Genomic DNA, 27,420 nt, shown 5'->3' with positions numbered 1-27,420 from the left:
GTCTCCAGATGACTCATCAGGATCTTGCGGGCTATGGTGATTTCTGCTGCACTGTCTAGCATTGTCTGTGCCCACTCCCCGTTTTTCAACTGTGTCCTCAGTATTCGCGGCATGTTCGATTGCTCTAATACTGGCTACCTTCTTTCTTGGAAATTGAGATTTTTTACTTTGAGCAGGTTCCTTGTCTTTGGACTCGGTGTGCTCTCCTGCGTCTGACCGTCCTCTTCTGTCCGATTTCTGCGAAAAAGATCGAGAGGGACGTGTATCAATACTTTGATATCTATCAGGCTTCTTCAAATTATCCCTATTTCTAAGGTTATATCTTTTCTCAGAGGGCTCCCTCTGGGGAGACTGGTGTTCTCGAGTCGGAGTTCTTTCCCTCCGTCGAGGAGACCTTCCTCTGGACTGGAAAAATGTTTCTTTGGGAGTGGATTGTTTATTTCCATCCCAGCTCTTTTTAGGAGTATTAGAATTATTTTTAATAAATAATTTTTCAGGATTTTCGAGCAGTTGGGGCTTTACTGGTTTTCCACCCAAGCTGTCTCTACCTAGTTCTTCATAACATTTTTCTATAATTCTGGCAAGCTCAATTGGTTGATCTGTTATATCTGTTTCCTTCAACTTCTGGCGGATCGCCACAGATGCTGCTTCTCCTTTTATGTTGGCTAATAATATAGCCGAGACCTGCTTGAAGTCTTTCAGTAATTTCATACCAAGAGTTAAAGCAGGTTCTGGACCGTATTCATTCTTAATCTGTTTTAGCACTTCTGGTATTACCGCCATTGACGGAACACCATGTGTTTTTGTGTAAATTGAAGCAAAGACTGTACCCCAAGTGTCACAGTCCTCCACGTGTGGTGCGACCCCCATTGGAAGGCAGATGGTCAGGATTCTGTGTTTCTCAATAGGGGTGGTATTCGGAAACACTGCCTCTATTTGAGTAATTCTCTGCGCTAACCAGAAAGGAATTTGTTCCCTTTTTATGGGTGTTTTACCAAGACATGATTGTATGTTCTGTGGTGTAATTTTATTTGTGCTCCCCTGATGAGGGGTCAGCTGTGAAACGTTACCAGCTGTTTGGACTGTAGCAGTCTGCATTACATATTGGACTAATTGTCTATGTATTTTAATTAATGTTTTTAGCTGTACTAACAGCTCTTCTTTTGACATTTTTGCAATGTCCGGATGTGGTGTGTAGCTGGCTAGAACCGGCCACGTTGCTCCAGGTCTACCTAGTGGACCGAGCCTGGTAATATGATCATTGTGTTTTAGGGCGCCTTTAAACCAGAGCAAATGCTCTTGGAATTTTAATGGGATTTCAATCTCCTCGAAAGGAGCGTACTCTTCCGGTGGATCCTCTATTTTGTAATAGTGGAACTCGTGTGTAGCAGCGTTTGCTGCTGGAAATTTTATCCAAGAATAGAATACCTCTGTCTGCCGATATTCGTGTGCCTCTATCACGAAGACGACTGTGCCACTTTGTGTGGTCAGTCCATTTTCTATAAGTTTTGACGTTATAGTTTCTTATGTTGACCGGGATGATTATCGCACCCGGTTCTTACTGCGGGTGCAGCGGTTCCGTTCTCTAAGTCTGACATTTTATGAAATGCAGGTTTTTTGCAGAGCAGGTCTCCAAGGAGACAAAGATTAGGTGCACAATATTTTGGAACACTGTATCCTTCAACGTTGAATAAACCAGAGCTTTACATAGGAATCTCTTCCTACTAAGTTCGGGCGGATTTTAACCTTTCACCCACTCCAGAGACTCCAGACGTCTATTGGAGTATTTACGGTAGAAAGGGGTCTGTGTGAAAAATGCACGACTGAGTTACTCTAACGTCTTGCGTTAGTTTTATCGCCTTACGTTGGGCGCCATGTAGTGCAGTTCCTATTTTCCCAATAGGCCCTGCGCATTGGAATAACATAAACAGCAGTTTTGACGTAGAAGTGCGGTCTTCCAGGTCTCTACTGACTATGCTAAACTTAATTGGGTTTGTTACCAACTAGCTCAGAGGTCACTAGAAACTTTCTTGACTGAATAGGAAGTGATCAGCTTCCCTGGTACAGACAAGAAGGGATTCAGTTTTCCAACAACCGCATAAACATGACAACTTTGCTCCTTAGAATAAGAGTCAATCTCTAGAGTTGTGTGAAATAATAGACAGTTGTGCAGATTACTTTCACCAAGATGCAGAGAATAGAGAGACGGGCGTTTTCAATAAAAAGGTATTATTTATTGAACAGTCTTTCTTCTCGTGCAAGAGAAATGAATTGCCACAATTGCAAGACTAGTTATTATAAAAAGTGCGTACAGTAAAATGAGGATTGCGAAATAATACTGTAAAAGCATTGATATGGTTTCTTAGCCATACAATGGCTAAAATGAATAAAATATATACATTCATATATACATTCAGCTAACGTACTCATCTGGTGCTTCTAACTACGCCTACCCCAGTGTACCTGACCTAAGCCTAATACTTGGGAGGGAGTAAGTAAGTAGCAGTTGTAGTTAAGTTGGTTTTGCCAAGGTTTGCTTCAAGAATTCTCTCTAAGGGTTTAGTCAACACCATACCTCTGAAATAGAATGTTGGAGGTCTTGTATCTCCTTCCAGGACTCGATATCCCAGTCACTCGCAAGAGTAGGCTGGAAACGCCGGAGCTGGATTTTCTCGGCAAGAGAAAAGACAGCGTCTCTCTCAGCGCATCAAGGAGGAGGATGGGCAGCGTCCGTGGGCAGCTTGCATCTGCTGGGCTCTGCAGGGGACAGTTGATCTGCTCCTATGTTCACCACACCATCGCTATCATCGATGTCGTTGAGGCAGCGTTTGCTTAAGGCAACGTTGGTAATATTTATACCTGAAAGGTGCCTTGTTTGACGTACGTTTTTGGACATAAGACGTCAATAAAGATGTCACTTGGAAGTGATTGTCTCTCAGTGCTCATTAGAGTTCTATTACCTATCAAAACATAGCAAGCGGGGCTTTCCCAGGTTGCTGAGTTTTATCTTGTTGAAGAACTCGGAGTGTAATCTAGGAATCTTAGATAGTGGCTTCTGCTGTGTCATTTGCTCTAATGAGCTGCAGAGGAAGAGATTCTGAAATGTGGCTCTGATCGTGTTAGGCCAGAGACGAGTTTCTGAAATATTGCTCTTGATCGTTTATGCCATTATAGGGGTATAAATGGATTATAGCCGTATAGGGGCATAAGGTCGCAGTATTGATCGGGGTCCTAGATTAGAACACCGATTGATTGAAGTCGGGGTAAAAGCTGATGGATGCATTCTCAAATTTGGTGGGGCCGTTGGTCCTCGAAGCCTGCAAGATGGCGTCCCTGTCCCTGAAGTTAAAGATCCTCGCAATGATGGGTCGTGGTGTAGCACCCTGTGTGCGCCGTCCGCCCGGAACTCTATGGGCACGCTCCACTGCAAAAAAGTTACTCAGGCCCCTAGGGGCGAGATAGTTCAGAATCAGGTCTTCCACCAGGAGATCCGTCGATTGATCGGCTGAGGACTCCGGAACTCCAACGATGCAAACGTTATTGCGCCTAGCACAGCTTTCAAAATCCCCGGCCGGGGGGCAAACTGTTCACTCGAGGTTCCTAGGGTCCAGACCTCGGTCTGGAGGTCTGAAACCTCGGTGGTGAGACTGGCGGCTTTGATGTCCAGCGACTTGACTCTCTCGTTTGTCTTAGCCAAATCCGCCCTAATCAAACTGACATCCACTGCCACTGTGTCAATTTTAGCGGCCAAAGTCTCATATTGTTGGCCCATGGATGACTTCATGCTCGCAATGGCGCCCATCACATCTCGAAGAGTCAGCTCCTCCGTTTCAAGGGGACCACCACCAAGGTCCTCAGGAGTTTTGCCAGTTTCGCTGGGTGAACCCTTGTGGCGCAAAGCGGTCCATAATGGTAGTTTGGGTAATGCCACCCCGAGATGTGTTCTTGGTCATCCGCTTGTCGCTATCAGGCTTGCCCGCCATGGTAGGCTGCGCGCCCCTTGGGGGCTTTTGGGACCTGGTGAGAATGGCTCCCGACGGAGAGAAGCAGCGAAAAATCAAAGTGCAGGGCGCCGGTGAAGAGCAATTAAGCAGTGAGCACACGGGCCAGCTGGATCAAGGGAAAGTCATCTCCCAGCCGTCTTGGGCGGGGAAAACCGAAAGTAGGCTCCGGGCGGCTGTCCCTTCCATACGCCGTTGTTGTTCAATTACTCTCGGGGTATTCCGGATGCCCAAGCCCCTGGATGTCGCACGTCGTAGGCCTTCAGGCTTCAGGACGGAGTATTTTAGGTGTCCGGCATCCGATTCAAATTTCGAAAAAGGCCATATAGGTCAGGAGAGTCTTAGCTACAATAACCCATAGTCAGAAACAGGATACGTGACAGGATAGATATAGGAGGCGGCGAGGGTTTCGGGAGCTCACAGCTCACGCGACCATCTTGGATGCGCGCTAAGCTCCTCCGTATGAGATGATTTTAATACCAAACGGATGGACAACCTCAGCCAGTAGTTTCATATAGATATTAAAAAGCGCAGGGCTTAAAGAGGAGCCCTGCGGAACTCCACAGCTCAGTGGCCTGCTCGTTGAGACAGTGTCTCCATCAAAGATCTGGAAAGACCTGGTGCTCAGAAATGATTCGAGCCACTGCAGTGCCCTGCCTGCTATTCCGACATCCGATAGTCGGCTCAGCAGGGTGACATGGCTGACCGTATCGAAGGCAGCGCTCAAGTCAAGGAGGACCACTGCCACTGATCCCCCTTGATCTAGGATCTTTCGAGTTTCCTCAGTGACTGCTAACAGAGCGGTTTCTGTTCCGTGCTTAGGTCGGAAGCCCGTCTGGGTGGCATCTAACAGCTGGTTATTCTCGAGAAAGTCCATTAGATGGGTATTGACATGTTTCTCAAGAATTTTGCTCACCCAGGGGAGCAAGGAGATCGGGCGATAGCTGCCGGGATCATCGGGATCAAGATTTGTTTTTTTAAGCAGAGCCCGAACCCTGGCCTTCTTCCAGGCAGGCGGGACGGTGCAGGAGGTGATGGAGGCGTTCAGGAGGTTCATTATGCTGGGAAGCACGGCCTGGCTTGCCAGCAACGTTATCTCTGGCGGGGCTGGATCGCATGGCGATCCCGATTTTACTTGATGAGCTAGTAGGTCCAAGGATTCAAGGTCTAGCAGAGGGAAATGATCTAATGTCGCCAGAGGTTGAGGGGGGACCACCCCCGGGTTCCCCTATCCCTGAGCTCTAGGGTCTGTTACTGCAGTCGGGGGAAGGAGGAGTAAATTTGGTTGACCTTCTGGTGAAAAAATTCTGCTAGGTCATTGCAGTGAGCTGAGGTTTTGGCAGGAAGCGTGGCAGAAGTGGAGATTTTGGTGAGGCTTTTTACTATATGGAAGATTTCCTTAGGTTTGGACTTCGCTTCCATGATCTTTCCCGAGAAATAGGCTGATTGGGCAGACTTTGCATTGCCCTTGTAGGTTTTGATTGCCTCTCTGTATTGAGTTTTCACCTCTGGTGCGTAGTCCAAGCGCCACCTTCTTTCCAGTTTCCTACAGAGACGTTTCTTATCTCTAAGGGCCTTTGAGAACCAGGGGGCGGTTTTATGTGACCGTTTTGATGTGACTTTACGGAGGGAGAGAGTAGTTTCAAGGGATTTTGTGATCCATTCTTCATATTCTTGGTTAGGTACACACGGGTCATCGTTATGGGGTGGGGAGGTGAGCACCAGATTGTGGAGCCAGGGGTCAATTGGTAGTCTGGCCCAATTTCTGGAGTTCCTGACCAGAGGAGTGGGGGGTGGTGATTTACCTGTGATCCATATAAAGGGGATGAGGGAGTGGTCTGTCCAGGGGAGGCAGATTGGTTGACCGACCACGAGCTCAATGGAGTTGCTAAAAACTGGATCCAGGAGGTGACCTTTAATATGTGTAGGTACCTCAACCCGTTGGTCTAACTGAAGGGCCGCTAGGTCGTCCGCCAGTTCCATGGCTACGTGATCAAGGGTGGTGTCAAAGTGTAGGTTAAGATCGCCTAACAGTGTGAAATTGGAGGCGGTAGTGACCTGTTCGGCTAAAATGGCTGGGAGAGATTTGTGAAACTGTTTGGACAGGCCCGGAGGGCGGTAAACTATGATGCCAGAGAAACAGTTATTGGGGGAGAAATCAATACTGAATGCAAGGCTCTCGCACTCTGGGATAGATTCGGGGGTTGCTCGGCAGCGATACTGCTCTTTAAGTATAATTGCCAGGCCTCCTCCTCTCCCTTCAACCCGATCTAGCCGGGTGATTGGGAAACCTGGGGGCAGGGCTGTTACTATATCAGGCTCGGAATCTGGAGCTGTCAGAAAAACTGCGTCCGGCATGCGCTCTTCTAGCATGAGGGCGATTTCCGTCCTGTGTTTAGGTAATGACCTGCAATTTAACAGTAGCATATTGTATTCCCGTTTCGTGACCAGCGGCTGGCTGTTATTAAATGTATGTCTGCACATCGGGCAGACCAGTGGCAGTTCGGTGGCCATAGATGCGTGTAGACAGCCTTGCATCTCTGTAATCCTCATACTGTGAAGGGTGTCCGGGCTGTAGACCCTTGTGTGTGAGGAGTAAGGTGCAGGGGGTATGGCCCAGGTCCCGCTCGGTCACGGACGGGCGCAGACGGGCTTGCCTTTGGCACGCCTTCAGCGCACCGTCGGCGCGCCCGCTGCACCCGCCCGCTGCGCCCGCCCGCTGCATGTCCAGGGAAGGCACATCGTTAAATAGGAAAGGAGAGCGGGCGTGGCCTAAGGCTGTCGGCGTGGCCTCGGCTCAGGGCTTCCTCGGGGATGACGGGGATCCTTCTGCGACCCGCTGCAGCGCCTTGCTCGGCTGCGCGGAGAGAAGTGATCAGGGTGGGAGTATCAGGGGCTCAAGTGAGGTTTCCAACAGGTTTAAAAATGCACAGCACAATACACAATACAATTTTTTTTAAATGATCGTGGCTCCCGGCTTCCGCCTCAGGAGTTAGTCAATTTTACCTACGACGCGCGTGAGCAAGAGCGCGGTTTAAGTAGTGGTGGGGGGGCGTGGCCTGAGGCTGTGGGCGTGGCCTGGGCTCAGGGTTTCCTCGGGGATGACGGGGATCCTTCTGCGACCCGCTGCAGCGCCTTGCTCGGCTGCGCGGGGAGAAGTGATCAGGGTGGGAGTATCAGGGGCTCAAGTGAGGTTTCCAACAGGTTTAAAAATGCACAGCACAATACACAATACAATTTTTTTTAAATGATCGTGGCTCCCGGCTTCCACCTCAGGAGTTTGTCAATTTCACCTATGACGCGCGTAAGCGAGAGCGCGGTTTAAGTAGTGGTGGGGGCGTGGCCTGAGGCTATGGGCGTGGCCTGGGCTCAGGGCTTCCTCGGGGATGACGGGGATCCTTCTGCGACCCGCTGCAGCGCCTTGCTCGGCTGCGTGGGGAGAAGTGATCAGGCACACATCCTTGTGTTGATGATAGTAGGGGCCTGGTGCTAACAGGGCAAGCTGGTCTCACCAGTGCACAGCTTCAAGGATAAATACTACTAGTTGTATTAATCTTCATGAAATTCTTACAATTCATCAACAATTTTTACTGTCCATATAGACAATTTATTCATCATTATATATTTTCCCAATGGTACATGCATCTTACGATGTTTTTACATTGCCAAAATAACGAGCAACTTATTTACAACTCAAATAAATATCAATAACCAAAATTCAATGTTGTCGATGCCCAATGCATTTCGGTACTGCCTGTCCCTTCTTCAGGTGCCAAAAATCTACAAGAAAAAAATATAAATAATAATAACAAAGCATTTTTACACTTTCCGTGGTACTTATATATGTAGCTGTGGAACATGATGATCACAACTTAGCCATGGATACTAAAGTGCTTAAAGTCTTTACATATCTACAATGATATTTATAGGTGCATGATGAGCTAGCCCTCTACCTACTATAGCTCCTTGATGTATGGTGATGACGTAATGTATGGAACGACTTACTTCTGTTCTAATACGATAGTCTAAACGTGTCTCAGAAGTGGTAATCAACATTTCCTGCAACGATAACACCATCTTAGCTAACGCCATGACGATACAAATTGCTGGAGTACAATGCCCTCATTACAATGTGAAACCGTCATACCTGTGAGTACCTTCACATCTTCAATAATCATTTCAATCACTGTAACTTCCGGGAGGCTGACCTCACTCGACACTTAATATTAAATGAAACTAGATTACTGAGTTGTTTCCTGACGTAAACAAACCAAGTAGAGTTTACCTAAACTTTCCATACCATTTAAAAAGAAGATTCACTTTGTAGATAATCTTCAGTGTTCCCGATGCTGAAAACAATACCAACAGCTTAATCAGTAATTTAATCCCCCTCAGTTGGTTCTCAACACCAAGCCGCACACTTTCTAAATCTCCTACCAGCTTGAAGGACTCACAGATTCTTAGTGTTCCATAGAAGGATGTGGCCGTTCCGGAGGTCCTCGTTCTAATGACTAAGTACCCTATACTGCGAATGATATAAACGACAGCGTAAGCGATTTAAATACCCAAAGTGGGGTCTCTTGCATTAAGCTGAGACCTTTAGAAGATCTTACCAATCATGTTATTGGACGCCTTCGGGCAGCAATTTGCGCTCTATAAATCCACATCCATTCCATTCCATTCCATATTCCCCGTGTCCTATGCGTGATTTTACCCGTTACCGATCCTGAGATCCTCGCGCCTGGCACTACTGTAAATATTTCCTCCTGTATTCTCGTGATATGCACTGCTCATCCCAATGCCTGTCACGCTATATTGGAATGTCTGAATAGACATGCTTGGACTCATATTTCCCCTTCTACTACAAAGAAATCGATCGCAGTGCTATATTGTATAAAATATCCAATAATTAATGCCAACATTCGTGTGCTATCTCAGTTGCACCGTGTTTTGTTAACTGGTGGTATCTTATGATTTGTCGATCATCTACATTGGAGCTCGAAGTGTATGCTAGGAGAATCTCTGTGTACAGTGTTCACTATGTAATATGCAAGATGTACCGAATGTTTACACCTATATCATTCCTAAAAAATATGGATAGCACTAATCAAACTAATATTACAATTTACATTACAACATAACTAGATCTATGTAATATGAGCTGCGCTACATGCGATGTTTAAATGCCTACCTTTACTTCCTGTTATAGTATAATTATAAAATTCAGCTCTCTGAAATTTTAGGGGAATGGTATCATTAAGTTTGTATTGAGAGAAAGTGATTATAAGAAACATGACAAATCAAATTATCATTTATGATTATTTAGGGGAATGGTATCATTAAGTTTGTATCGAGAAAAAGTTATTATAAGAAACATGACAAATCAAATTTATCATTCAATCCAAATGGCATTAAAGAGTTTAATTTTTTTGATCCAATAAGCTTCTCTTTCTAATAGAACTCTCAACACGTCCACTCCTTCACGTTGGGAGGCTTGTCCGATGATATGAAATTTAATTTGCGCTATAGAATGGCGAGCTTCTTCCCAGTGTGTTGCCAAACTTGAAGTGGTATTTTTATTTCTGATGCAATTTTTATGTTCTGTGAGTCGATTCTTCATCTTGCGATCTGTTTTACTGATGTATAATAACCCACATAGGCATTTGATGGAATATACCACTTGACTTGAGTTACAGTCGAAGGACTGTTTATTCTTAATGCCTTCACATGTGCGTGGATGTAATAATATGTCCCCAGTGACGGCGTTATTACTATGAATACAGTTTCCACGTTTTGAGGTCCCAGATTTAGGTGCTGTAATATTGTCGTTTTTTTATTACTCAATAACATTTCTTTCAAATTTCGAGCTCTGGTGAACGCGAATAATGGTTTCTCTTTGTAAATACCATTAAAATCAATTTCTTCTATAAGGAGTTCCCAGCGCTTGAGAATGATGTTTTATTTCTGTGCATACTGTTGAGTATTTAGATACAAATACTGTTCTCTCAGTTGTTTTGTTTGTTGCGTTTTACTAAGAGATCTTCTCGTGCGTGGTCTCTGGCTCTTTTAAGGTGAGTTTCCAATAACTGTTCAGGATACCCTCTGATAATGTACATTTCTTTCTGAATTGACATGGTTTCTTGACTCGTTTCAGGGTTAGTGGTTATCCAATGAATTATGAGGATGTGAGTATGGCAGGTTTTTTATTAAAGACGGTGGGTAAAAACTTTGAAATTGGAGAGCATTATTCTGATCTGTGTCTTTTTTATATAGTCTTGTGATTATTCTGTTAGATTTTATTTCAATCCATGTGTCTAAAAAAGGTATTCCGCTTTTTTTGATGGTATACGTGAATTGTATTCTGGGATCTCTGAGATTCAAGTTGGTAATATTTTCAACCAATTTCACTTGTGTATCCTTCCATATGAGAAAAATATAATAAATGAACCGTTTGAAGATAATCAAATCATCTTTCCATGCTGAGTGTGTTAAAATGTGATCCCATTCGAATTTAGCCATAAATGTATTGGCATAAGCCGGGGCTCGGGAAAGCCCATTGATGTTCCGTTGTGCTGTAAATAAAATGTATTATCCCATTCAAAGTAGCTGTTGTGTAAACAGAATTCTAGTAATTCAATAACAAAACAGTTGCGCTTGTTCATACTTGATTGTCTTTTGTAAAAAAAAAAATGTGAACTAATGGCTCTCGCTAGGTGATTGTAAGGTTTTAGACCTCACTGACAACTGAATTTTGTCATACTTTATCAATGATAGTTTCACATTGTGTGTTCTTTTCACCCAGGACTCTTGAATATTACTCTGGCAGGTTAGGAAGTACAGTTCAAATAGGGGCGAGCTTAGATTCTTCAGCTGACTGCGAAAAAATAACCAAACAATGAAAGGAAAGCAACCATGGTTGCTTGATGAAAACATAGACAGAATAACAATAAAGAGTAAGTAGTGCCATAGGAACCACTTGGAGTACCCCCATATAGTTAGCATATGAACTGTTACCGCACGTATATGAAATGAAGAGTTTTAGGATTTTTGTTGCACCCTTTAAATACTGGGTGCCATAACATCTGCATCTCCTGTATACATTTTGGCAGGTCAAGCTTGCAGATATTTATCGAGGGATATATGCCCAAAAAATGCCAAGAGATGCAGAGTTTGATGCGATCAGCTTTAAAATCCACATCGGGTCTCATTTTGGAGGAAGAATGTATAATCCACAATAATTATCACTCACAAGAATATCTGAACACTTCAGAGCGGGAGTATATTTTCTGCGACAATTATCTCACTGACACCCGGGACACATCAGGAGATCCCAGCAGTGGCTTTGTTACTTTGGATTTGTAAATCCAATTGAAATTGTATTGTGTAGACTGATGTCAGGCGAATAATACTTATTCTGGAAAATGTTCAAGTTAAGTGCCATGCTGGTCCTTCCAGCAATTAATATTTTGAAATGAGTATATGGTAATACCAGTCTCCTATTATGGACTGAATACCATAATAACAATTTTGTTTGAAAATGACACTCCTTTAACTTGCTAGACGATGGCAGCTAAATACATAATATTTGCCTTATTGTGCTTGATAAAACATTTCTTCGGGTCATGAAAAACTAGAAAAATCATTATTTACTTACTTCATACAGTTGCTTTTAGTCATTTTTATCTTGCCATGTGCTTGTGAATGTTTTATTGGGCTTGCACTCAGCCACCTAAATCTAAGATATCGAAAAGTATATGTCTTCACTTATTTATCTGCAGCATACTGTTACACCACCACAATAATCTTTACTGTATTACTTTCCAGTCTTGATAGCTCATATCTTGCAGGCTACCATTTGTAGTGCAGAATGTACTTTTCAGTTTTTTTCATTTGCTGCCTCTTTTGAGTACTGCACAAAGATTACATTTCCTGTAATGCTCCGTATGTTTTAAACAGCCACTTGTACTTGTTACATTACCTCTGAGCTTGATTTACCAACTCAAAATGATATTAGGCTGTTTTGTTAATCCCCCTGAGCAGTATTTGCTATCTTAAAATTAAAGTAAGCTGTTTTTTTCTCTTCCTGATTTGTTTTGCATCTCAGGCACTTTTGCAGGCATTTATTCAGTTATGCTTCCGAGGCTCTGCTGGTCTGCTGACAGTCAGAGGGTCCTTCTTGATTCTCCACAGCGCAGTCGTCGGGTAAGGGGACCAAAATCAAAGTGCTCAGGCAGCGGCTCTAATTTTTTGAGAGGCACTCTAAAAGTGTGTTTTCCAGGAAATGTGTTCCTTATTTATTTATACCAATTGTGAGTAAAAAAAAATAATTTGAAAACAAGTTATTAAACTTACCCATTAACCAGTCGGTTAAAAACATTCTGCCAAGTTCCCAGTAATGAGCTTGTTACTGCATTAGGATACGCAGACTGCTGTCTGGACCCTTTGTGAACCTAAGATACTCTAGAGAGAAATTGCATGCTTCTGTCTGCTCCATTCAGTTTTGATAGTTGCAACCATTGAGACCTGACTGCATCTGAACTTGAAGTACTCCTTTTATGTCAAAATGTTTTTGCAAAGCTAAGTCTCCATCCTTTCTCTATGAGAACTGGAAATGTTTGCCTTCTGCTATCTTGCCCAGACAGTTCCCGGTATCTAGTTGACAAATTCTTTAACTGCTTGTGTAACAGCAGTGTTTTTTAAGGAAAACTTGAATTTATCTTGGAGACAGGTCCATTGTGCCAAGAAAGATTATTTTCATGGTCATGCATGTAATTGTGCTGGTCCAGCAGGATTGTAGCTGTGACTTTTGGTGTCACTTAAAGCTGTACAGCTTCTATTATCAGACTCCCACAACCTTATTCGGGGTCAAACAATAGTTTTTTAGGTCGAGCCTGTCCCATTCCACAGGAATGGATAGGATTGAATTTTAGTGTGCAAAATAGGTTCTCAAACCAAGGGCCAGATTTTCAACAGTTCACATGAAGACAAGCACGCGCATTTCCCCACATCAAAGCAATCAGCCTCCCTCCCACAGGCTTCCCCAGCGTGCGCAGTGCGCGCTGGCCTCAATTCTCCTCCCCCTAATTGCTTTCACGGCCACATCATAGGGATCCTTTCCCGGCCGCTTTGCCTCAGGCATTTCTCCTCCCCTAATTATTCACCTTTCAGACACACGCTCAAGGCTCGTAGTCGCAACCAACATTTCTCAGTATTTAGGGCGTTTGTAGCCCCACGATAAACAATTTCAGAGCAATGCTTTGAATTGCCAGATACACTAAGGTGCTCCCAGCCACCTCTTCTTCTAATTATTCATGTTTCAGACACACACTCAAGGCTCGTAGTTGCAACCAACATTTCTCAGTATTTAGGACGTTTGTAGCCCCACGATAAACAATTTCAGAGCAATGCTTTGAATTGCTAGATACACTAAGGTGCGTCCCAGCCAGCTCTTCTTAGCGGAAGGGCATAACACTTAATTTGAGTGACAGCATTTTTCAGTAGAAAAGGTACTCTAGGATACGAAATACGGGCACTTTTATATTTCCATTTGAGGCACAGCTTTGGATTCCTCCTACACAAACATAAGTTATCTTTCCATTTGCAGTGCTAACTTTCACATCGCAGACCAAAACGAATATGGCTTGCTCTTTCATTTATTTTTGTTCCGAATACGTCATAGGCTCAGAAAACCTAACATCGTCCAGGGCCGACCACAGCTAACATGCAACAGCCCACCACTCACACACGACGCCTTCCGCCCTCAGAAACAGCATGTCATCTAGAGGTGAAGTCCCCTCGCCCTCATCAGAAGGTACCACACCTCAAAAACATAGGCCAGCACTTACCAGCAAGCTGGCAGCTCCATCTACGTATATACGCCCACATTCAACAGGAAGTCAACACGTCACCTACAGACAATACGTCATGAGCGAGAGCACCTTTAAACCAGGTGTATTAATGTCACTACTACCTGAGGTATCCCAAAAGTTCAGACTCCAGCCCTAATCTGTAGGAAAATGTTAAATTGGTAGGTGTTATAAATCATTCTTGGGCATAGGAACCCCCCTCCCTCCTACATGTGTCAGGTACGGATCCCCAACCAAGTGTGCAAACCTGCATGAAACGTACGGGTGAATGGGAACGAGCGCAGTTGCATGCGCCTGGACTCTCGTACGAATACTACAATAATGCTGGGGCGGTGCTTAGCTAAGATACGTTCATTATAGTTTTAAAAGATGAAGCGTTTGACATTTTGACTTTCTGGAAGTGCTTACTTTGGTATGATAAAAAGATATCGGAGGGGAAAATATGTCCGACGGCTAATTTTCATGTGCTTCCATGTGGAACAGAAATCGCTCCTTCTAGTGTTTATATTCAGGAGGATTTTATCCTAATGCTTCCATGCCTATTAATCTGAGACTAGTTTTTTTTAGCGCGGACTGGACCCGAGACATCGGGTGTCAGAGCGCTTTACATGAGCACCAGTTTTGTTACAGAAGAACACATTCATTTTTGTAAGGCACGGGGAGATTACCAGCTCTTCTTCTAATTATTCACCTTTCAGACACACTCTCAAGACTCGTAGTTGCAACCAACATTTCTCAGTATTTAGGACGTTTGTAGCCCCACGATAAACAATTTCAGAGCAATGCTTTGAATTGCCAGATACACTAAGGTGCGTCCCAGCCAGCTCTTCTTAGCGGAAGGGCATTACACTTAATTTGAGTGACAGCACTTTTCAGTAGAAAACGTACTCTAGGATACAAAATACGGGCACTTTTATATTTCCGTTTGAGACGCAGCTTTGGATTCCTCCTACACAAACATAAGTTATCTTTCCATTTGCAGTGCTAACTTTCAAATCGCTGACCAAATCGAATATGGCTTGCTCTTTCATTTATTTTTGTTCCGAATACGTCAGAGGCTCAGAAAACCTAACATCGTCCAGGGCCGACCACAGCTAACATGCAACAGCCCTCCACTCACACATGACGCCTTTCGCCCTCAGAAACAGCATGTCATCTAGAGGAGAAAGTCCCCTCGCCCTCATCAGAAGGTACCCCACTTCAAAAACACAGGCCAGCACTCACCAGCAAGCTGGCAGCTCCTTCTACGTTTATACGCCAACACTCAACAGGAAGTCAACACGTCACCTACAGACAATACGTCATGAGCGAGAGCACCGCTAAACCAGGTGTATTAATGTCACTACTACCTGAGGTATCCCAAAAGTTAAGACTCCAGCCCTAATCTGTAGGAAAATGTTAAATTGGTAGGTGTTATAAATCATTCTTGGGCATAGGAACCCCCCTCCCTCCTGCATGTGTCAGTTCGGATCCCCAACCAAGTGTGCAGACCTGCATGAAACGCCGTCACTCTACCGCCCTCACTCTACCACTCTATCGCCCTCACTCTACTGCCCTCACTCTACCACTCTACTGCCCTCACTCTACCACTCGACCTCCCTCACTCTACCATGCTCACTTTCCGCTCTACCGCCATCACTCTACCGCCATCACTTTACCACTCTACCGCCCTCACTCTACCACTCTACCACCCTCATTCTACCACACTACCGCCCTCACTCTACCACTTTACCGCCATCACATCCTCACTCTACTGCCCTCATTCTACCGCCCTCACTCTACCACTCTCACTCTACCACTCAACCGCCCTCACTCTACAACCCTCACTCTACCACTCCACCGCCCTCACTCTACAACCCTCACTCTACCACTCTACCGCCTCACGCCCTCACTCTACCCCCTCACTCTACCATTCTACCACCCTCTCTCTAGCACTCTACCGCCCTCACTCTACCGCCCTCACTCTACCGCCCTCACTTTACCGCCCTCACACTACCACCTCACTCTACCGCCCTCACTCTCTCTACCACCCTCACTCACTCTATCGCCATCACTCACTCTATCGCCCTCACTCACTCTATCACCCTCACTCACTCTATCACCCTCACTCACTCTATCACCCTCACTCTATCGTCCTCACTCACTCTATCATCCTCACTCACTCTATCGCCCTCACTCACTCTATCGCCCTCACTCTATCTATCTATCGCCCTCACTCACTCTACCACCCTCACTCACTCTATCGTCCTCACTCACTCTATCGTCCTCACTCACTCTATCGTCCTCACTCAATCTATCGCCCTCACTCACTCTATCGCCCTCACTCTATCTATCTATTGCCCTCACTCTATCTATCTATCGCCCTCACTCTTTCTATCTATCGCCCTCCCTCACTCTACCTATCGCCCTCCCTCACTTTATCTATCGCCCTCCCTCTATCTATCTATCGCCCTCACTCTATCTATAGCCCTCCCTCTATCTATCTATCGCCCTCCCTCTATCCATCGCCCTCCCTCTATCCATCGCCCTCCCTCTATCTATCTATCGCCCTCCCTCACACCATCTATCGCCCTCCCTCCCTCTATCTATCGCCCTCCCTCCCTCTATCTATCGCCCTCCCTCTATCTATCGCACTCCCTCTATTGCCCTACCTCTATCTATCTATCGCCCTACCTCTATCTATCTATCGCCCTCCCTCTATCTGTCGCACTCCCTCTATCAATCTCCCTCCCTCTATCGCCCTCCCTCTATCTATCGCCCTCCCTCTATCTATCTATCGCACTCACTCTATCTATTGATCGCCCTCCCTCTATCGCCCTCTCTCTATCTATCGCCCTCTATCTATCTATCTATCTATCTATCTATCTATCTATCTATCTATCTATCTATCTATCTATCTATCTATCTATCTATCTATCTATCTATCTATCTATCTATCTATCTATCGCACTCACTCTATCTATCACATCACCACAGCATCACTCAGCACCACCACAGCATCACTCAGAGGCACAACAACATCACTATGCGCTACCACAGCATCACTGAACGCCACAGCATCACTCGTCGCCACCACAACATCACTCATCGCCACCACAACATCACTCATCGCCACCACAGCATCATTCTGTGCAACCATTCAACAACAACTGGTTCAAATATGTTCTCTCAATGTTTCAAGCTTTATTACAAATGTCACAAAAATATGTTAATATTTAACTTCTGTTCTTGGATTTTCGTCAGAATAAAATACACTGAACATAATCTTCACAAACGTTATTTACAAAAATGTAAGCTATTGCCATTATAAATTACAAGAACTTTTATTTAAGTATTAATTATTAAGAAAAATGAAAAGCCATTTTTATTTGTAATACCACTACATCTAAGTCACGTAAATACAACACTTATTGCATTACAAATGCTATAGGTATCACATTTGCGAAAGTTAAAACTATTGGGATTGTAAATGACAAAGCTATTAATTTAGCTATTTTCAAAACCAACACATAAATACAAAATTTGTCATTAACAATACCAATAACTCAAACTTTCCTAATGCGAGATCTATTGAATTGCAAATGCTTGTTGATAATGCCGGGCCATGCCCTGGGCGAATGGCTGGATTGGCATGTTTGCTGGAGCTCCCGCCGGTGATGAATAAATCAGTCAAAATCCTGTGATGCTATATAGGCAAAGCTCTCACAATTCTGCGGGACGTAATACTTGGTGTTTGCGGACGTATACAGGCTACATTGGTGTTTCAATCGGAACGCTCAGGCTCTGAAGAGGTGAAATGAGGGGAGTCCCCACTGCTCCATCTTGAACGGCAATCGGACGCTGCAGTCAGACACTTGACCCTCGCGGATCGCCAATCTGGTGGTCATCAGGCTTACGATACACACCTGATTTCAGAGAGGGTCCTGCTGCCCGAGTGTTTTGGACGAAGGGTGCCGCGGAGCTGTCAAACAACAGGGGAGGTCCTCCCAGCGGAGTGGCTGACGGCGGCCATTGCGAAGACCGGGCTGCGAAGGATGCAGTAGAAGACGCAACAACACCTGCACCCTGGCCTTTTGACGCCTAATGTAGTGAGAGATGGCAAAAAGCCTGCCTCCTCTTAGAGAAAACACTTAACTCTGATCATGAGGGCCCGCTTGTGAAGAGAGAGTCCCGCGACTCCTGGGTGGCGTGTATATGGGCTGGATAATGAAGATGAGGAGCGGTGAATAAGTGGTTCGGTTCTCCACCCTGTCAGAGGAGACCAGACAGAGACTCTGATCAACTGCCCCAGTCGAGTGAAGGGGGAAGAGTGATTTAATTAACAACAGTGGCCTTTATCCTGCTCCTAACGGTTGGGCGTATTGGGCCAGTCCGTCCTGGAGGAGAGTCAATTGGCAAGGTGTGCGAGGGCTACACACTGCTGACACAAACCTCCCGAACCTGGGACCGGGAGAATAAGTCATCCATCCTTGGGGATATGAGGAATGGTGGGAAGGATCAGTCTCCTTGAGCTTATGTACAGTTTCGAGCACCCTAATTGGAAGTCATTACGGAATGCCCACTGACACCTATTCTACTCCCAGAGGGTGCTCAGTGTCCACAGCGAGATTGCGCCCTCGTGGAGGGCCTTGACGGAGTGCGATAGCAGACGCATCTTGACTGTCACCTGGAACGCGCTCCAGGAGTGTTCATGCTGGGAGTGGAGGCGCTTTGAGGGCCATCAGTGACTGAATCTAGACTTTGCTCCCCACGCCACTGCTGTCAGAGCTAGTAAACGTGAGTTGCTCCCAGTTGTCTGTCAAGGTCAGCAAATAGTGTGGTCTGGGCTACGTGCAGCCTAGAGATGTGGTAAATGACCTAGAGTCCCTCGGCTGTGGGAGCTGTGGCTACTAGAACTGAATCCAACCGATCAGCTAGCGGGACAGAACAGTCATAGAAAGGTACAAAAATGGTGAAAGATAAAGGCAGTAGAGTGCAAACCAACAAAATCTCAAATTATGCACAGCCCTGCCCCCAGACCCGGACTTTTCAGACATGAGCAACGATAAGCAAGGTTGAGGACATGCAACGCCCCACAGATACGGACCCCTCTCTTGCAGATATTATGGCAGCGATTCAGTCCACCCGAGAAGACATGGTTCACAGGATCGACGCAGTTGCGATTGATGTTAACTTACTGAGATGCGAGCTCCATAAATTGTCAGATAGGGTGGCCTCTATGGAACAAAATGTTGAGGTCATGCAACAAGAGACAGGATCACGGTGCTGCAAAAAGAGTGGTACAACTGGGTGATTGCGTTGAGTATGCACAAGGCAGATCATGAAGGAATAACTTTAAAATTTATAGGATTTCCCCAAAAAGTTGAAGGTCTGTCAGCTGAACTTTTCCTGGAGAATTGGATTCTCAATAATCTGGCCCCCAAGCGACTTTCAAAGTTTTTTAATGCGGAGAGTGCCCATAAAGCGCTTGCTCCACAGCCTCTTCTTGGGGCTCCGCCAAGAGCCATTGTAGCCCGATTTTTCAATTATAAGGATAGAGACATCATCCTTCAGGCAACTCGTTATAAAGGGCCACAATCCTATCAAGGTCACACCATTGCAATCTATCCTGTTTATACACAAAAGGTACAGGACCAAAGGAAAACCTTCCTGGTGCTCCGGCAGCGAGACGCAGGCATGAAGTACAGTCTCCTCTATCCAGCCAAGTTGGGGATGGAACATAAGGGAAATGTTTTCTTCTTTTTCTCAGCAGCAGAAGTGACAGTCTGGCTGAATGAATCTGGCCAACCGGACTCCTGCTTGGCGTTCCATTTGGGGTCCTCTCGTTCTTCGCAAGTAAGAGGCCCGAGCAGGGGCAGAGACCGTGTCACTCAGAAGTCTCGCTAGAAGGACAGCGGCAGCCTGGGTAGAATTCAGGTGCGTCCGGATGGAACTCTGCAATTGGCGGAGATAGTCTCTGACTCCGAAGAAGGAACTCAAGATGTAATTCTAGACTCCACTATGTCAAAGTACTCTACGAGCTGAGAGTGCTGTGTCCGGTCTGGCCTAGAAGATAAGTGTAAACAGTATCTCACACATAAATGATACATATGCTGGGGTAGAATGTCACATCTGTAATGTACCACCACTGGCGGGAGGGCATGCCCCTGTAGTGTAGTTCCTATATTCCCAAAAGGCTCTGCGCATTGGAAAATTATATACTATAGATATGACGTAGGCCTTAGGTCAGTAGGTTTCTATCGAATATACTAAACTTAATAGTGAGTGACAGCTAGCTCAGAGGTCACTAGAAATTTTCTCGAATTCACAAGAAGGGATTAGTTTCTGACAATCGCATAAACATGACAACTTTGTTTCCCTAGGACTGGAATAACTATCTTCAGAGTTGTGGAAACAATAGATAAGTATTTCACTCAGTCAATCGTGCATGCTTTGTTTCTAAAGAGTTGCAGAGAAATAGTGAGACGGGCGTTTTCAATAAAAGGTTTATTGAACAGTCTTCTTTCTCATGCAAGAGAGGTGAACTGCTACAATCATTAGGCAGAATGCAAAGTATAATGCGTACAGTGTAAACAGTAATATGAAATAATACAGTAAGAGCATTGCATGGTTTCTAAGCCATATAAAAATACATACATAAATAACACAGGCTAAAATACTCAACTGGTACTTCTAAAATACGCCTACCCCAATATACCTAACCTAGGTCTAGTACGAGGGAAGAAGTAGGTATGGTCTTTAGCGTAAGTTTAGTTTTGCCAAGAATTTGCCAAAGGTTTCTCTAGGTTCTAATCTGCTCCATACCTTAGAATGAAGGAGTCGGGACTCGATTTCCCAACACCCCGCAAGGGGAGTCAGAAACACTGGAGCTGGATTTCTCGGCAGAGGATGTCAGCTTCCTGATTAGTGGTTCAGCTGGAGAGTTGGCTTCCTTCGACACTTGCTGGAGCGAGCTGCGTTGGGCAAGTAGGTCTTCGAACTGCACCGCCGTACCACCGTACTTTGCTATAGCAAGTGAAGGTATTTTTATACCTTGAAGGTGTTTAGGAATGCCATGTTTGACATAGAGTCGGGCAAATGAACGTCATGAATGAACCCCTAGGGAATAGTTGTTCATTGTAAAGTAACTGAGTTCTTGGAGAAATCAATATTCAAGCAAGGGAAAGTCCCTAACGGCTTATGCTGGTTTTCCAAGAAATCGTTGTGACGTTTGGTGAATGGATGGAAGTAGCCATGCCTGTATTTGGATTGCATGGGTTATGCATAAATAAGGGCTTGATTTCTATGCCTATATAAGGGCAATGTGATTTGTACCTATATAAGGGCATGAATCGGTAAAATTCATTCGGAATCTAAAACGCTATACAACACCCACTCCACTTTCTTATGTACGACATTACTAAGTTCTAAACATGTTAAACACATCTAAACATGATGTGTTAAAAACTCACCCAAAACACATCAAAATGCAATGATACTGGTTGTACACAAAAGCGCCTTGGTGCCGTACGAATTAAAAGCAATTTTTCATTCTAAGCATGTAGGTGACATTTGAAAATGATATCTTGAATGAATCACGAAAATATATTTATGAAATAGCTTGTGAATACAGAAACAAAAGGTGCAGAAACCATTTCATGTCATATTACATATAACTGTTGGTATGAGGACAAGGTCAAATATTGTCTCTGGAAGTTATTTTCAAAGAATTCCTGTTCTCTATGAATAGTTCTACTTTAAGCAGATTACTTTGTGCCAAAAAAAGGGTAAAAATACAAATTTGGAAAAAAAAAGTATCATAGGAAAAAAGAGTCCCAAAGTTAGAACTTTGTTTTGAAAAAATGAAGGTCGAATTCAAAGTCTCTCAGAACACTGTGTGCCAAATCAAAAGTCAATGTTTGTGGTAGGAGAAAACATAAAACCTTCCAAGTCTGTAAAAAAGTTGTCTACCATTGTAGGTGAAAGTTGGATTACCTCGTTAAGAAGATTAACCACACATAGATTTGAAGTATCACCTTCAGCATTGGTCGCATTAGCAATGTTCGTAGTGGATAATACCTGTGTGCCTGTTTCCTCTTGTACCTCACCATCAGCATTTTGCGTCTGTGAGATCTCAATGAATGCCGTCATCAGAATTGGTAGCCACTGGGAACAACACAGTGCATGGGCCGTTATTGGTTCAAGCAAAGTATCAGCATCCGTTGGCATGACTGATGGGAGTGTGAGACATGTGTCTAACACACATTCTTCTCCGCATAACAGGCAGCCTAGAACAGGTAAGAAGCCATCTTGCCAAATTGGTCTGAATGATAGAAACCATGTGGTATTAAATTCTCTTAGACAAGGTAGTCCCAAAATTTGGACGATACGCTCACGGCACTTCATTGCTAGTAGAGTTGTCTCCATGGAGAACTGGGTGTCGCTGGTGAATTGGCTTGCCATATCGCAGCATTAAGAGCAAAAATAGTATCCCTGCAGCGAGTCCCTAAATGAGAGGCAGTCTGCCAAACACTGAGTGCAGAAAGTTTGAAAATATTCCTAGGACTGCTTCAAAAGGTACTAACAGTCCAGAAAATACTGTCTTAAATACATGTACAGTATCGCTCGTATCAGACATGTTTAATATACGACTTAACATTTCCAAGAAATGTATAGGGCAATTTGTAGTTAAGAGGGCATGTATCTCCGCAGAAGTCCTTGTGACTTGCAGATCATAGGTTTCTTTGGCCGAGGTCAGTGGCACAGTTTTTTGCAAAAGAATGGCTTTCATTCCGCTTAAAGTATCAATTCTTATAGAAGAGATGTTCTGTGAAGGCTATAAAGGCGACTCCCGGTCTGTCTTCGTTTTAGGAAACAATACTTGCATACAGCAAGTGACCTTGGTTGACACAGTTACTAGATAGGGTAAACCTGGCAACATGCCACAGCAGCTGTGATCGTTCAACATAATGTAACCTTGCAAGTGGCAGGATAAGTTGTTAGAGGAACCATCGCAGGCCCCGTGTAGACTTATACCCTGACAAAGGAGAGAACCGCTTAGTGCGTTTTCACAGTTTTTACCACTAAGAAACACCTCTCTTCCCCCACTCCAACATCTGTGTGTGTACGGTAATTCCCAGGATGTCTTGATGTATTCTTTACCCAACCTTTCATATGTGCCTGCTGGTATATGTTTTAAGCAATACAGAAAATGGAAAATTGTAACAGGCAGAGTGATCGCTCTATGTATAATCCATTCAGTGGCTGGCTTTTCAGCAATTGTAAATGGTAATCTTTCCAGTTTTTCAAGGCTCAGCACCGTATAGTCTACTCCCCTTTGTGCCAATTTGATCTGTTTATCAGTGAGATAGAATTCTGAAAACATTGAGGTAGTATTTATTAAACGCCAAGCCACATAGCCTGAACAAAGGTTTTGCAACTTCCAGCCTAATAGCATGATAGAACGTAATTGCGACTGACCATGATGCAACATGACCAAGTCCTGTTCCATGATGTCTATGGCAGAATACACTATGCTGTCCCAAAAAAATATCCTGGACGACAGAGTTGTTAACCCATTGTCAACCACAGAGAGAGTTTTCTCTAAATTGATACGATCAATTTCTCGTATACGTTCTGCAGTCTCTGCTTGCATAATCTTCCATGCTTCATTATAAGTAGCATAGATACCGGCATATATAAAACGTTTATGACATGGTGTTCTTGATTCTAGCAAGAATTCTCTAAGATCAGCGCCATCTTTAAGTAAAGATAAGTGTTGTTTAACATCCTTAAGTGTAGATCTATGTAGCCAATCAAGGCACAGCTTCCATACACTGTATGTTGTCACTAGTCCTGGATGCTGTCTCTGAACATATCTTGGATCTGGCCTAGTTAATGTCAAACCCTGTGTTTTGTTCAGGAATCTATCTTGACAATTGATCTTGTCTGTGGGCCAGATTAACCATTTTTTTCCAATCTGGATCTGTTCTGTTGTGATGCAAAATAGTATGTACGTCGACCTCCCCCTCTGAAGTGTTACTATCAGGTGTAGGTGTAGGTATGGATGGATTGTTCAGTTCTTTTATCTTGGCTAATCCAAGACAAGACGTTTGTTGGACAGTGTCATTCAAAAACATAATTTGCTCAGGGATGATACATGCTCTGAACATAGCTTCTATCCCCTCTACCTGCCAATCTTTTGTGCCCCAGACAGTTTTAGTGTCAATGTTGTCTTTTCAAAAGTCGAAACCTAGTGTAGACATTTGAGCATAAAAGGCTGCAGAATAAATTTGTTTGGTATTTTTCAACATACTTTTCAATCTTGTCTTGTTAACATTTTTAAAGTAAAATGATTCTGGATTGAATACATTAAAACCTGAAAAGCATGGACATTTTCCTACAAATGTTTTTGAGCTACCCTTTGGTGGTGTAGGACAATGTTCCCATTGGTTATACATTAATACATTTCTAGGCATTGTTGATTTGTGCAAGAAATGGTGACCATAATGATTATAACAATACATTTGTTCATAGTCTGATAAACCTTCTAAATATTCATGATTTGTAAAAACAGCAGACTTTTCTAAGTCGGACATCATATTATTAACAGTCTCGAAGTCCCAATCATCAGAAAAGGTACTAGATGAAACAAAGTAATTCAAGGAAATCTTGAACTGGTGTGGAATCTTCAACAGCTCGGCAGGGCCAAAAATGTCTTAGTCAGTTCTATCCCAAGCTATACCACCAGGTATAGGAACGGCTGTGATGTTGACAAGTCTCTTTGTTCATGATGGGACGATTTGTGTGGCTTCAGGAGTAAGTTGGTGTTCTTACTTGCTGTGTCCATTTTGAGATATCTTCCATTCATCAGCAGTCCCAAAGTTATTACCAGAGTCAACCAAATTAGAAGAAAAAGCATACCCAACACAATCTAAATTTCAATCCATGGTGAAACCAGATAAGTCTTTTCCAGGTGATGAAAAAGGTATGTTGCTTGTTCTTTGAAAGTTCTTTTTGCTGGCATCGTTTCAGGCTCGCTGGGATCCTCAGAAAACATATCAAAGTTAATGAAATAGCCAGAGGCAGTTCTGTCAATTGTAGGGATTGCATCAGGATTTGTTGAAATCACTGGAACGTCACGATCACTTGTTACAATTGTGTAATCAGATGCTACTTCGTTGTAGACAGGCGTTTCTTCACAAACTGTTATGTGGGTTTCAAGAGTACAATTTCCATAGCTTTGTTGCTTAGTCCTTCATTTTGCACTGCACATTCTTCAAAGGTGAATAGTCTCTCAGTTTGAACCTCTTGGATAGTAGCTAGATTAGGGCGTCTGCTACATCAGCGGAGTCCACTTGGCCTACTGCTTATGATCGGCCACATGATGTGGTTTGACCAGGTCGATAGACACAAACCTGTTCTCCCTTTTACCAGCAAGGGGCGGCAGTAATACTGTTCTTGAGCCGTGGATTGCTAGGACAGGTACTGGTTGTCTGTAAGAAGGCCCAAATTCCTTCTTGTCCGCAATCTTCTCTCCTAATAGATCCCCAAGCTTAGGAATCCAGACAGGCCTTGCTGGGACGGTCGGTTTCTCTTCAGTGGTGTATGGCTTCAGGAACAAGTTACTTTGGTTCGTTCTTATTTCATTTAAGTCCTGTAAAACAAACGGTCTTTGATATCAAAGGGTTTTTGGTCTACCACTGAAGTCTGACAATCGAGGTCCGATACCAACATTCTGGTCCCAAAAAGGACTTCATATGGAGTGATACCCCCTAGAGAACTTCTTGGCAGATTGTTAAGACTACGTTGGACACTTATTGATATTTTACCCACCCTTCACCCGAGCCTAATACCCTAGCTGTTATAGATTGCTTTATGTCCCATTTTTTTCTCTCCACTACCGAATTTCCCTCAGGATGGAATGGACTAGAGTACCGCAATCCAACGCCCAATTTGACCATTGCCTTCTTGTAAACTCGAGAGCTAAATGCAGGACCCCGGTCAGACTGTAGTGTGCCGACTGCGTATGTGCCAATAAAGACTTGCAAATCTTTTAGAACAGTTCAGGCGTCAGCCGAGCGGTGAGGCCACATCCAAATGAATCTTGAGCACGAATCCACTGCGACAATGTTGTATTTATAGTTACCATCACTCTGTAAGGGACCGCAGTGATCCAGGTAAACACAAGCTAATGGTTTATCTGAAATAACAGGGGCGTCTGCCCAGGACGTTTCACTGTAGAGACTTTCATCTTTTGGCATATTTCACATTCCAAAACGTAGTTTCTGGTTTGTTTCCCCATGTGTGGCCACCAGTATCTCTGTTTTAATAACGACACTGTGGCTGAAACACCTGCATGTGCAGAGGCAAACCCTTCATGTGCTGCTAGGATTAGTCCTAATCTATGTCCCATGTTTGGAATTACCCTATCCCCCACTCCAGGAATTCGAGCAAACTGAACATTGTTCGCATCAGTTATGTACAAGTATTTGAGTGGAAACCCTTTAGGTAATGTTTTACCACTGTCTTTGCTTGTGACATTGAAAGCTAGCATTATTTAGCCTTCTATTTTCGTTTTTGAATGAGTGATTGTAGCTACGGAAGCCGTTTCCACAGCTGCCTTTGCAGCTTCATCAGCCAATGAATTCCCTGCAACGTGAACGCCATCATGCTGATGACTCAGCATATGTATCACGTGAGTGTTTTGTAGTCCTTGTCGTACCTGAACTACTTGTTCCTAAAGCAGTTTATGCTTGATTGTACCACCTTTTGCATCTTTGTAACCATTTTGAAGCCAGTTTTGCAAGTATTCATTGTAAGATTGAACACAATAATACGAATCGCACACTATGAGTGTGGAGAATTCGCGATCTGTATTTTCAAGTGCCATCTTGAATGCTAGTAGTTCAGCTCGCTGAGCTGTACAATCTCCTAGAGATTGTGTTTTAGTGACCATTGGTCGGAATTTACCATCACGCCAGTGACGTTTAACGGCCGCACACACCGCACTATAGGCTTGTTTACCCCCGTAGTAGGTTGAGCTGATCCGTCAGTATAAATTATACATTCATACTGTTCTAGAGGCAGAATTTCAGTAGGCAGAGGACATTCTTGTTTGTATTGTAGAAATGCTTGTGTTTTCAAATATGGGTCAAAAACGTATTCAACGTCTGTTGCAGCAAGAGAATTAACCCATTGTATCCATCTTGGATGTAAAGCTTTAGCATTTGGAAAGCTCGCTATTGTCACTGCCTCTAAGGCAGGTACAGGTTTCACGACCATAATGTGCTTACCCTGTGTGAGGGCTCTCTCTTTTGCTACTGCAGTTTGAACCGCTGTTAGACTTTTTTCTGTTGAAGTGAATTTCATTTCTGCTTGTGTGTACAAGTGTGATTTGTAAGCTATTGGTACTTTTTCACCTTTGTTAAAAGTTAAGTACGTGATTCCGCATTGTCCTGGTATGATTCGGATCACTAAGTTGCGTACGTTTACGCGTGTTTGCAAATGTTTAGTTGCTAACATGTCCGTTTGTAGTGAATGCAAAATTTCTGTGTGTTTTTGTGTCCAATTAA

The 27,420-nt window shown here is 44.0% G+C and overlaps 1 protein-coding gene across 1 annotated transcript in view; it reads left to right on the top strand.

Annotated features, from left to right (window-relative positions):
• The window catches only part of APEH (acylaminoacyl-peptide hydrolase), an 883,124-nt gene that overhangs the window by 524,123 nt on the left and 331,581 nt on the right, over nt 1-27,420 (top strand). The window contains exon 12 of the mRNA XM_086938781.1: nt 12,106-12,203. Coding sequence (XP_086794907.1) covers nt 12,106-12,203 — 98 coding nt within the window. The remainder of the gene's footprint in view (nt 1-12,105; nt 12,204-27,420) is intronic.

Source organism: Lissotriton vulgaris, chromosome 9, assembly GCF_964263255.1.
Source record: "Lissotriton vulgaris chromosome 9, aLisVul1.2, whole genome shotgun sequence".
Classification (NCBI taxonomy): Eukaryota; Metazoa; Chordata; class Amphibia; order Caudata; family Salamandridae; genus Lissotriton; species Lissotriton vulgaris.
This window is presented reverse-complemented; position numbering and strand designations above follow the sequence as displayed.